Below are 13752 nucleotides of genomic sequence, written 5' to 3' on the forward strand. Positions count from 1 at the left end.
GTCACAAAATCTTCATAGCTGATCGTTATATCATTGGTCCTGCTGAGCTTGTGGTGGGCTTGTGCTCTGCACAGATACTGAATGGCATGGGCTCCCATGTACCTGCACTGAGTACCATGTCTGTCCATTATTCTTGTGGATAAATGTCTGCTGGTGGATAGCCCTTTTAATGGAAACATCCCTGTTAGTCAGGGGGCAGTAATAAATGTAATAATAATATCCCTGGTGGTCTAGAGAAATGAAAAGTTTAATAAGTAATATCCCTGGTGGTGTAGGGCAGTAATAAGATTAATAACTAATTCCCTGGTGGTCTAGAGTGTTTTCCACTAGTGAAAGTCCAATCATGAATCAGGAGGCCCAGGATGAACAGCGCTAGAACTTTTATCTAAAGCAATATAACAAAAATTATCTGGTTTTTTTTTCCCCCAGGGTCGGCCGAGGAAGGGCTGATACGACTGGTGAACGGATCTGGTCCTCATGAAGGACGCGTCGAGGTGTACCACGACAAGCGCTGGGGTACGGTGTGCGACGACGGTTGGGATAAGAAGGACGGTGATGTGGTGTGCAGGATGCTGGGCTACAAGGCAGCGGAGGAGGTGTACCGGACCGCCAAGTTTGGCCAAGGTAAAAAAAAAAAAAAAGTGTCTCTTGTCTTTTAGGCTACTCCATGAAAACATTAAAACTCATTGGTAAAGACAACAGTCCCATCAGGGAGGGTTCACCCGACACTTGCTATTCTATTAATTGACCCTAATCCTGATGTGAATGCAACAAAACATGTACAGAATTGGAATTCTTCTGCTACTCCAGTCACATCCAGAGCTGCGTTCACACCGCTGCTGACTGCCATGTAGCAGCAGGCACCTGGTGTGAACCTTACAGCTTCTACTATACTGCGCCACAGACAGCAGAGCGTCAGGAAGACTTGAACTCCCGCAGAATTGTGAGTGCAGCTCTGGAGGTGACTCTTGTGAATGGTACAAGATCAGTAACAAGGAGAAGTTACAAGATTCAGAGGTGTCTGAGGCCTGGACCTGTGCAAGTAATAACCAGGGGGTCCCATTCACAGACCGCAAGCAGAGATCTGGGGAAGAAACAGTTAACAATAAATCTGCCAACTGTGGGCTTTGTATGAGGATATCACATGGGGTGTAGCTTTGGGGGGTTGAGGTGTAGTGTCCCCCCCCAGTCACATGATATACCCCAGCAATCAGTGGGGGCTGTTACTGATTATTACATTATGGTCCGCGAGATATGAGTTTCCCCGGCCCTAAAGGTTCTTGAGGTGATGGAGGACTCCTTTGTTTTCTGAGACTCTGGCAGCCGCTTATCTCCTCCACCAGCGCTGGATTTTCTGGACTAGCAGATGCCAGTCTGTCGGACTTTCTAAATCATCAAGTGTCAGGCTGTTGGACTTTCTGGACTATCAGGTGCCAGGCTGTTGGACTTTATGGACTATCAGGAGATGGGCTGTGAGACTTTCTGGGCTATCAGGTGCCGGGCTGTCGGACTTTCTGGGCTATCAGGTGCCGGGCTGTCGGACTTTCTGGGCTATCAGGTGCCGGGCTGTCGGACTTTCTGGGCTATCAGGTGCCGGGCTGTCGGACTTTCTAGACTATCAGGTGCCGGGTTGTCGGACTTTCTGGGCTATCCGGTGCCGGGCTGTCGGACTTTCTGGGCTATCAGGTGCCGGGTTGTCAGACTTTCTGGGCTATCCGGTGCCGGGCTGTTGGGCTATCTGAGTTCTCAGATGTTGGACTGTCTTACCTTCTGGAAAAAGTAGTTTCCAGGCGTCAGACATTTTGTATTACCAGATGCCGAACTTTTAGACTTTCTGGACTATTAGTTCCCGGGTTGATGGACTTTCAGGACTATTGAATGTAGGGCTTTTCGACGTTCTAGACTCTAGAAAGTCGAAAAGCCCTGCATTCACCAGGTATCTAATAGTCCAGAAAGTCTAAAAATATCTAGACTATCGAATGCCGGCCTGTTGGATTTTCTGGACTATGAGATGCTGAGCTGTTGGACTTTATGGATTATTGGATGCCGGGCTGTTGAACTTTCTGAATTATCTGATGATGGGCTGTTGGATTTTCTGGACTATCGGATGCCGGGCTGTTGGACTTTCCAGACGATCGGATGCTGGGCTGTTGGACTTTCTGGATTATCGGATTCCGGGCTGTTGGATTTTCAGGACTATTGGATGCCGGGCTATTGGACTTTCTAGACTATCATATGACTGGCTGTTGGACTTTCTGAACTATCAGATGCTGGACTGTGGATTTTCTGAACTATCGGATGCCGAGCTGTTGAACTTTCTGGACTATCAGATGCCGGGCCGTTGGACTTTCTGGGCTATCGGATGTTGGACTGTTGGACTTTCTGGACTAACGGATGCCGGATTGTTGGACTTTGTGATGCGGGACTGTTGGACTTTCTGGACCAATGGATGCCGGGTTGTTGGAGTTTCTGATGTCGGACTGTTGGACTTTCTGGACTATCAGACGCTGGCCTGTTGGGATCTGACAGCTCTCCGCAGTCTACGCTCCGGTCTCCAGGATACATACTCATCATTATATAGGTGTGCGGCCCGTGTCTTCCCCCCAGATGGGAGTCATCAGGGTCCGCACTGCGGAGCACCGCAGCACATTATGGGGGTTTTCCTCCCATGTAAGGAGCCGCAGTGCCCGCAGCTCTCGCTACTTTCTCCGGGGTCTTCATCTAATTACTCGTCAGGAGACGGCGGCTTTTAATTTTCTTCTTAGATTTCTGCGCTTCAAGGAGAGAACAGGAATCCTGTGCATAATACAGATCACATTAACCCCGGAGAGTCTGAGAGGCCTTCAGCACACAAGAGCAGCGCGCTTCTCTCCTGAAATACTCTGTGCTGACGAGTTCTCAGAATGGGCTGAGACCCCCTATTCAGGCCCCCATCCATAGAGCGCGTTGCATGGCACATCACACATATGGCAGATACCCATGTCTGACTGGCGGCCTGGACACGTGCGGAAATAGTAAACCGCGCAGCTCGGAGATTTGCTCCACAGATAAGGATCTGGTGCTGAACATGTGGGTGATTGCAAACAAATCCCGGGTGATTGGCAGCGGCGCGCAGCGAGTGCGGCGGTGGCTTTGTAGAGCGCCTCGTATCTGGGTTACAATCTGATGACTATAAACAGAGGAGGCCGCGGCGGCTTTAAATATACAAGTCAACAGGAATTGTGCAGTATGCGGCCCGCGGGCGTGCTGTGCACACGCTGTAGCGCCTGTCACCCTATGTGGGAGGAGCGAACATTGGGGTTCATCCTTCAGTCTGGAAGATAAAATCATCAATCCGCCACACTATGCCAATTTTCTGACCATAGACTGACACCGCAACAGCGACCCCATTATTAGATCTGCTACCAGAATGCAGACAAAACAAAAAAAGAATCATACAACGTGATGCCCCTCCTCAAAGGGATTTTAGAGGAAATAATGAGTATGGAAGGGATAAAGGGATCTGGAGGGGATGGAGGTTTCTGTAGGAGGGGGACAGAGGAGACTGGAGGGAACAGAGGAGTCTGGTGAGGACAAAAGGGTCTGAATGGGGCAATAGGGTTTGGCGGAGGCCAGAGGTTTCTGTAGGAGGGAGATAAGGTTCTGGAGGGATGAGAGGAGTCTGGAAGGAATTGAGGAGTCTGGAGTGAAGAGAAGAGTCTGGAGGAAAGAGAGGAGTCTGGAGGAGGGGAACAGAGGAGACTGGAGGCAATAGAGGAGGCTGGTGAGCACAAACAGGTGTGAATGGGGCAAGAGGATCTGGAGGAGGTCAGATGTTTCTGTAGGAGGGAGATATGGTTCTGGAGGGAAGAGAGGAGTCTGGAGGGAAGAGAGAAGTCTGGAGGGAAGAGTCGAGTCTGGAGGAGGGGAACAGAGGAGACTGGAGGGAACAGAGGAGTCTGGTGAGAATAAAAGGGTCTGAATGGGGCAAGAAGGTTTGGAGGAGGCCAGAGGTTTCTGTAGGAGGGAGATATGGTTCTGGAGGGAATAGAGGAGTCTGGAGGGAATAGAGGTGTCTGGAGGGAAGAGAGGTGTCTGGAGGAAGGAGACTGGAGGCAACAGAGGATTCTGGTGAGGACAAAAGGGTCTGAATGGGGCAAGAGGGTCTGGAGGAGGCCAGAGGTTTCTGTAGGAGGGAGACATGGTTCTGGAGGGAAGAGAGGAGTCTGGAGGGAAGAGAGGTGTCTGGAAGAGGGGGACAGAGGAGCCTGGAGGGAACATGGGAGTCAGGGAGCAGAGGTGTCTGGTCGGACACCGTTATATGTTCCTAGCCGGCAGTTTTCGTGACTTCTCCTTTTTTGGCACAGAATGAGACTTGATCCGAGCTCTGTTTATACGAAGTGATTGGTGACAGCTCAGTAATGAGATCTGCGGGCCGCAGATGGAGTGGAGTTCATTACCATTAATCGTAATTAATAAACATAATGCTGCTCCGTTCACGAGAGGCTGAGGGAGGTGTTAGCAGGCGCATTAATTCTAGGAGCCGGTAACGAGCTGATACATTTCTCATTACGATGTTGTCTTAAAAGTCAGGAATGACAATTAGTGTCCAGATATATGAAACACCTGTCCATAAGATTCAGGAACACGTCAAGGTCTGCTCACCATGATGAGGGCATCATCTAATATTTGGGATTGTCAAAAAGAGTTCTGACCCGGTGGTGGCCGTACTTCCATGGCCAAAGCTCTGTTCCTTGCCCCAGGTACTAATTCTTCTTGAAGAGATCAAGAAAAAGTTTAGGAAGTCAACCGGACAAGTCTCCCATGAGAAACGTCTCAAGCAAATCAAATCAGAAGCCGACTCTACTTACGAGGACTGGACAAGGACTGGATTGGGTGATAAATTGGTCATGATCCTTTGGCTATCTACAATAGACAGCAAAGTGAACATTTTCTTTATTCTGGAGGAGAGACATTTCAGATGCTCGGAAAAATTGCTGAAGAAGTCCTACTAAAGACAGGAGGAAGCCCTTCAAAGTGAAGGTAATAATTGTTAAGCCAAATTTTGAAGCTGGAAGACCCCTCTAGCATCTTCCTGCCAACAGACCTGATCCAGTGAATGGGCCCGAAAATCATACCTGTTTGTATTTTGAGCTGACCTTAGCCTTTATCCGGCTCCTCTGCAATACCAATGTTGATAAAGACCATTATTGGTTGAAAAGTTGGACTTTTTCTTGATGGATCAAAATGAAGTATTAACTTATTGCATCAAGTTCTTCGTTCTCTATTATCATTTCAGTGCTGAGGTTTTTCTCGACATGAAGTCAGGACTGCAGTGCTTTCATCAAGCACGTACACTTCAGGGTCAAGTAGTGTCATTATTTCCTCCAGAATACTGATGGCATTGGTTACAGAAGATTTTCTAAACTACTGACGGTTCCAGTGATCACTGTTGGCGCCACAATCCAGAAGAGGAAAGAACATCTTTTCACCATAAACCAGCCACGACCAGAAGCTCCACGAAAGATTTCACACAGACGAGTGGAAAGAATTATCAGAAGAGTTGTCCAAGAGCCAAGGACCACCTGTGGAGAGCGACAGAAAGACCTGGAATCAGCAGGTACAATTGTTTCATAGAAAACAATGGGTAATGCACTCAACCTCCATGGTCTGTATGCACGCTCACCACCCAACCTCCATGGCCTGTATCCACGCTCACCACACAACTTCCATGGCCTGTACAAGCTCACCACACAACCTCCATGGCCTGTATCAACGCTCACCACACAACCTCCATGGTCTGTATCCACGCTCACCACATAACCTCCATGGCCTGTATCCACGCTCACCACACAACCTCCATGGCCTGTATCCACGCTCACCACACACACAACCTCCATGGCCTGTATCCACGCTCACCACATAACCTCCATGGTCTGTATCCATGCTCACCACACAACCTCCATCGCCTGGACCTGCTCCCCACACAACCTCCATGGTCTGTATCCATGCTCACCACACAACCTCCATGGCCTGTATCCACGCTCACCACACAACCTCCATGGTCTGTATCCACGCTCACCACACAACCTCCATGGTCTGTATCCACGCTCACCACACAACCTCCATGGCCTGTATCCACGCTCACCACACAACCTCCATGGTCTGTATCCACGCTCACCACACAACCTCCATGGTCTGTATCCACGCTCACCACACAACCTCCATGGCCTGTATCCACGCTCACCACATAACCTCCATGGCCTGTATCCACGCTCACCACACAACCTCCATGGTCTGTATCCACGCTCACCACACAACCTCCATGGTCTGTATCCACGCTCACCACACAACCTCCATGGCCTGTATCCACGCTCACCACATAACCTCCATGGCCTGTATCCACGCTCACCACACAACCTCCATGGCCTGTATCCACGCTCACCACACAACCTCCATGGCCTGGACATGCTCCCCACACAACCTCCATGGTCTGTATCCATGCTCACCACACAACCTCCATGGCCTGTATCCAAGCTCACCACACAACCTCCATGGCCTGGACATGCTCCCCACACAATCTCCATGGCCTGTATGCAAGCTCACCACACAACCTCCATGGTCTGTATCCATGCTCACCACACAACCTCCATGACCTGTATCCAAGCTCCCCACACAACCTCCATGGTCTGTATCCATGCTCACCACACAACCTCCATGGCCTGTATGCACGCTCACCACACAACCTCCATGGTCTGTATCCATGCTCACCACATAACCTCCATGGCCTGTATCCACGCTCACCACACAACCTCCATGGTCTGTATCCACGCTCACCACACAACCTCCATGGCCTGGACCTGCTCCCCACACAACCTCCATGGTCTGTATCCACGCTCACCACACAACCTCCATGGCCTGTATCCACGCTCACCACACAACCTCCATGGTCTGTATCCACGCTCACCACACAACCTCCATGGTCTGTATCCACGCTCACCACACAACCTCCATGGCCTGTATCCACGCTCACCACACAACCTCCATGGTCTGTATCCACGCTCACCACACAACCTCCATGGTCTGTATCCACGCTCACCACACAACCTCCATGGCCTGTATCCACGCTCACCACATAACCTCCATGGCCTGTATCCACGCTCACCACACAACCTCCATGGCCTGTATCCACGCTCACCACACAACCTCCATGGCCTGGACATGCTCCCCACACAACCTCCATGGTCTGTATCCATGCTCACCACACAACCTCCATGGCCTGTATCCAAGCTCACCACACAACCTCCATGGCCTGGACATGCTCCCCACACAACCTCCATGGCCTGTATCCAAGCTCACCACACAACCTCCATGGTCTGTATCCATGCTCACCACACAACCTCCATGACCTGTATCCAAGCTCCCCACACAACCTCCATGGTCTGTATCCATGCTCACCACACAACCTCCATGGCCTGTATGCACGCTCACCACACAACCTCCATGGTCTGTGTCCATGCTCACCACACAACCTCCATGACCTGTATCCAAGCTCCCCACACAACCTCCATGGTCTGTATCCATGCTCACCACACAACCTCCATGGCCTGTATGCACGCTCACCACACAACCTCCATGGCCTGTGTCCACGCTCACCACACAACCTTCATGGTCTGTATCCATGCTCACCACACAATCTCCATGGCCTGTACATGCTCACCACGCAACCTCCATTGCCTGTGTCCACGCTCACCACACAACCTCCATGGCCTGTACATGCTCCCCACACAACCTCCATGGCCTGTATCCACGCTCACCCTGCAAGTCTCTATTGCTGAACAAAAATCTAGTTTGCTCAACATTTAGACAAGTCTGTGAAATACTGGGAGAATATAGTTTGATCAGATGAGACCAAAATTGAACTCTTTGGATGCTATAATACACACCATGTTTGAAGGCCAAAAGGCACTGCATATCAACCCCAAAACACCATACCAACAGTGAAGATCGAAGGTGGAACATTAAGTGTGGGATTGTTTGTCGGCATACAGCACTGGCAAACTTCTTGTGATTGAAGGAAGGATAAATGGATAAATGTACCGATACATTCTTAATGAAAATCTGCTGCCATCTACCAGGATGATTAAGATGAAACGAGGGTGGAGAAACTCTCAGTTGGTTTCAGAGAAAGAAAATAAAGCTGCTAGAATGACCGAGCCGATCACCAGACCTGAATCCAATAGAAAATTTATGAAAGGAACTAAAGCTCAGAGTTCATAGAAGAAGCCGCAGGACCTTCAGGATGTAAAGAGTGCTTGTATGGAAGAATGGGCCAAAATCACACCTAAGCAATGCCTGTGACTAGTTTCTCCATGCAAGAGATACCTTGAAGCTTTACCAGCAACAAAGACTTTTGTACGAAGTATTAAGTAAATGTCAGTAAGCGTGTTCAATAGTCTTTCCCTATGTCATTTCTCATTACCACACATAACATAATCTATGGTCATCTAAGGATGATTTATTTGCTTGTGTGGATTGAACGGATTTTTACTGACATCTGGTGAGAATTTCATGGCAATAGCACCTTTAGAAAAATAGATTTACTTAGAAAATTGGTGACGTGTTCAATATTTATTTCGCCATCTGTATGTTTCACCAGCTTCTTGTGCCGACATTAGTCTGACTTTGGGTGATACGTTTGGTTATCTGGCTGAAAGGTATCAGTGCAATAACCTTTCTCTATTGAAGATGAGCCAATACCTGCAGGTCGTTATTGGAAAATCCTAATTGCACACTAATAGCAGAGGAGAATGAAGCCGCTTCCATGACCGCTTTTAGCCATGAGGGTCCTCTGAATTTGGGAGCCATTCAATTGCCCTCTTAAGGGATTCTCTCTGTACTGTACAGTGGCATGTAAAAGTTTGGGCACCCCTGGTCAAAATTCCTGTTGTTGTGAACAGTTAGGCAAGTGAAATGATCTCTAAAAGACCTGAAGTTAAAGACACATTTCCTTCGTATTTTAGGAAAAAAATAGTATATATTTTCATCTTTTACATTTAAAAATTACAAAAAGGAAAATGGGCCGATGCAAAAGTTTGGGCACCCTTAGAGATTTGTGTGCCCAGATAACTTTAACCAAGGTTTCAGACCTTCATTAGCCTGTTAGGGTTATGGCGTGTTCACTATCATCATTAGGGAAGGCCAGGTGATGCAAAATTCCCAGCTTTATAAAAACCCAGCCTCCTCTAACCTTGTGCCAAAAAACAGCAGCCATGGGGTCTTCTAAGGAGCTGCCTAGCACTCTGAGAATGAAAATGGTGGAGGCCCACAAAGGAGGAGAAGGCTATAAGAAGATAGCAAAGCGTTTTCAAGTTGCTCTTTCTTCAGTTCCAAATTTAATTAAGAAATGGCATTTACCAAGAACAGTGGAGGTCAAGATAAGGTCTGGAAGATCAAGCAAAATTTCAATGAGAACTGCTCGTAAGATTGCTAGAGAGGCAAATCAGAACCCCAGCTTGATTACAAAAGACATTCAGAAAGATTTAGCAGACTCTGGAGTTGTGCTACATTGTTCTACTGTTCAGAGACACCAGGAGAAATATGAAAAAGTAATCAGAAGAAAAACTTCCTGCGTCCTCATCATAAAATTCTGCATCACGAGTATGCAAAAGAACATCTAAACAAGTCTGATGCATTATGGAAACAAGTGCTGTGGATCATTGAAGTTAAAATAGATCTCTTTGGCCACAATGATCAAATATATATGTGGAAAAAAAAGGCACAGAATTTCAGGAGAAGAACATCTCGCCCACCATTAAGCATGGGGGTGGATCAATCATGCTTTGGGGTTCTGTTGCAGCCAATGGCACAGGAAACATTGGATTCAATGAAATTAAAACAAATTCTTGATGCAAACATACACCATCTGTAAAAAAACTGAAGGTGAAAAGAGGAAGAGGATGGCTTCTACAAATGGATAATGGTACGAAACACATGTCATAATCCACAATAGACAACCTCAAAAGGCGCAAGCTGAAGGATTCACAATGGGCCTCACAGTCCCCTGATCTGAACATCATTGAAAATCTGTGGCTAAACCTCGAGATAACAGAGAATGGAAGACGACCTGGGAATCTCACAGAACTGGAAGAACTTTTCATAGAAGAATGGATGAAAATCAATCAAACATGAACTGAGAGTCTGGCTACAAAAAGCGTTTACAAGCTGTGATACTTTCAAAAGGGGGTGATACCAGGTACTAACCATGCAGGGTGCACAGACTTTTGTCATGTGTAACTTTAGGCCTTTTAGAGATCATTTCATCTTCAACTTGCTTAACTGTCCACAATAATATTAATTTTCACCAGGGGTGCCCAAACTTTTAGATGCCACTGTATGTGTATATTACATGAACTCAGCTGGAATATTTCATACCCAGCTAAAATGAAATCTCTGTATGAGAATGAAATGTGGGGAACACTGACTTTTGGTGGTAGGATTATTTTCTCTGGCCGGCCCGCTCTTTGTATAAGTGGATCTATTGATTTTCTCGTACTCGCGTTCCTTCAGAATAATTGCTGTAAATTGTGTTTAGTCTGTGGATCTGGCAGCCAAAAAAGACTCAATTAATCCCACGTACAAACACGTTTCCCTCTGCCCTTCCACGGTCCGAGAGAGGTGCCGAAATGCAAAATGATGCCAGCTAACAGAGCCTTCGTGTGCCAGGGGTTTGTGAACATTACACATGAAAAGCTCCATCAGAAGAATGAAACCAAACCGGACAAAAACAAACAAATGTTTTCAGCAGTTCTGGAACTTAAACGAATGGAACAAGGAGGTAAAAATAATTCTGATGTAGCAGAATTGACCAAAATGGGTTTCAAGGCAAACCATGGATCTGGCCAACTCTTCTAGCGAAGCTTGGTGTGGCTCTATAGCCAGAGTTTCTCAATCGTTCTAAGCTTAGACCTGTCATCATAAATTGTAGCCCCTAAGGATATGATACTACACTACAACTATGAAACACTCAGCGTTTGGAAAGTATGTATACCCTCTCTCTCGGGGCATACATAACTGGAGGAGACCATAAAACCTCCAGACCAGTTATGACTGTCATAGATGTGTCATGGTTGTCCATTGCCCTAGAGATGTTCAATACGAGAATCCAAAAAGAAGCTTCATAGTCACTAAAGTGTCCTCACCACCGGTGCTCATCATGTGCCCCATCTCCGGGCAGGAGGACCTCATCTTCCATTACCTGTCCTGTGTCTCCTGACATGCAAAAAAAGCCAAGAAGCCAGAGCTGCCTATGGTCAGCACGCAATACATAAAGTGCACATATTAGTTTCTAACTGTACTTTAAAATGAGACATTTAGCAAACAATTGACCACTTCTTTGAGCTACCCCGCCACGCCAAGGCCTTCTCATATGGGGCAGTGCTACTCTACGCTTTTTATATTCGCTGTGCCATTTTTTGAAATATGTTTAAGTTGTGCATTTTTCCACCCACCAAAAAAATAATAAACAATTAATTATTATGTTTGTGTGTTTTTAGGCACTGGGCGCATCTGGATGGATGATGTTGCCTGCAAAGGAACCGAGGAGTCCCTACTACAGTGCATTTTCTCCACCTGGGGCAAGACCAACTGCGGCCACGCGGAAGATGCCGGCGTGACCTGTATCAAACAGTGAGCCACGAGGTGGAAGACACTGGAACCTTGATCATGGAGACGTTCGATCCAATCCAGGCGTCTTATGTTGTGTCTCGTGGCCCGAGCATCGCGGAGAGACCTTTACAGACGACCGGCCGTTGGATGAGACTTTGCTTCTTCACTGTCTTCAGGCTCGTAGGGAGGAAAACAAAGACGGTCACGCTTCCAATCCCATTTATTGTTTATGAAGCCAAGGAAATATTCAGAGAGGGCACATTACTCCTATCTGGGGAAACCATGACCGGGAGACCATGACCGGGCCAACGGCGTCCAGTTTGGTGGAGCTTCTCCACGTTTAGTATTATGGCACCTACGAATGAAGGCTGAGATTCGAGGTGCTCACAATAAGCTTCAAACAGCACCATGTACATGTAAGGTACAACATATAAGACGTTTATCGTGCCCCCTCTATCGAGAACCTAGCAAGCAATACTGAGCACTATACATAAAAAAAAAAAACGAGCCAAAAAAATACTGAGCAGATATTTACTCTACTCGTTTTATCTGATGAACGTTTCTTTAATTTTGCGCTTTTTTTTTCTCTTTTTTTGACTTTTATGTATTGAAAACTAATGGAAAACCAAAGATCGTAGAAGGGGAGACAATATGGCGCACTGACGGGCAGCCGTATGGTCGCGGTACAGCTTCTTCCTTTTTTTTTTCACTTTTAATTCCGTAGCTCGTGCAGAGGGAAGATGTCGCTGAGCCAAATCGAGACTATATACTGAGGAATATGCAGCGATAATGTGATTATATGGAATAAAGAACATTTTTTATGAAGCCCGCGTCTTGTCATTATTTTGACCGAGCTGCTGTATCTCAGCCAACGGGAGGTGCTGTACCACAAGCAACGGTGGTAAACATTGAAAAAAAAAAATAATTAAACATTCATTAATCATTCAGCAAAATATTGCATAGATTTTCTTCCAGGTTATCCAGTTGTGCAGTACCCCTTCCTAGGTCAGCCATTCCTGGTGGTCCAGTGGTGCTGTTACACACCTGTTGATCGAAATATTTCATGCCCATAGACGGAAATGCTCTACTTTATGGACTTACATTGATTTAGTTTAGTATACATCCCTGGTGGCCCAGTCATCCCATAATTATTATTCCTGGTGTCCTAGAGGCAACACCTTATGATTCAGCTGCTTAGTATTGCATTTTAGGGTTCATTTTTTATAATTCTTAACCCAGTGGCCATTTGTTTGTTTTTTATTAGCCCTGGTGGTCTAGTGGTTATTGGATTTGCCTCTATTACACCCCGGTCTACAAGTCAGGAAGCCAAGTGATTATATGACTTTATTCTATCACACATAGGTAGTATAGTTACATTTGGACACTGGATGAATACCAGTGCTGGGAAAGATATGATTATTTTGTGCTCCCACTCCAAAGAAATCATTGCGGTAGTACAAGATGTCCTTCCTACAAATTAAATATGGCTTCTGATTACTTGAAAGGGGCATCCACTATAACAAGGCAGGGGGAGGAGTATGTTAAGCCCGTAGAATCAGTTATATATTAACAAATGAAGCCCTACTTACCCTCCCTGGGTCCAGCGCTGTATCTCTATCACTTACCCTCCCTGGGTCCAGCGCTGTCTCTATCACTGTCTTGGACTCTGTTCTTTGGCTGCAGAGGTTATGGCATGTTAACAGCACTGCAGTCGATCAACTGAGCTGAGCAGTTATGGAGATAGCACATGCAGCTGAGCTGAATGATTGGCTGCAGTGCTCTCTACAAGTGATAGGATTTTGTATCCATATATGTTATGCTGGATGCCAGAAGGTTTATAAGCCAGAACATTTATTTTAGTACAAGTTAGATGACTTAGAAAAACGAGAGAAGTGCCTCAGAGGCAAAAACTGCGCCATAGCTAGCTAGCAAGTGGGGGTGAGTAAGATTTCACACTGAGCTGCAGCACCGCAGGATTTAATGAAGGCCATGAAGTATGTAAGGAGGAGTATCAGGCCAGAAATGGCTCGTAAACCGGTGTCCGAGTGAGAAAAATTGTGACCTGATAACTGTGAAGCGTGGGCTACGAGATTATGGAAAGTGACT

The 13752-nt window shown here is 46.7% G+C and overlaps 1 protein-coding gene across 1 annotated transcript in view; it reads left to right on the plus strand.

The window, feature by feature from the left end:
- Positions 1 to 12471, plus strand: part of SCARA5 (scavenger receptor class A member 5) — a 410475-nt gene extending 398004 nt beyond the window's left edge. The window contains exons 8-9 of the mRNA XM_073561962.1: positions 430 to 624; positions 11535 to 12471. Of these exons, the coding sequence (XP_073418063.1) occupies positions 430 to 624; positions 11535 to 11671 (332 nt within the window). The 3' untranslated portion in view covers positions 11672 to 12471. The remainder of the gene's footprint in view (positions 1 to 429; positions 625 to 11534) is intronic.
- Positions 12472 to 13752: the final 1281 nt, after the last annotated feature.

The sequence above is a fragment of the Dendrobates tinctorius genome, unplaced genomic scaffold, assembly GCF_039654945.1.
Source record: "Dendrobates tinctorius isolate UK_male_01 unplaced genomic scaffold, ASM3965494v1 ptg000332l, whole genome shotgun sequence".
Classification (NCBI taxonomy): Eukaryota; Metazoa; Chordata; class Amphibia; order Anura; family Dendrobatidae; genus Dendrobates; species Dendrobates tinctorius.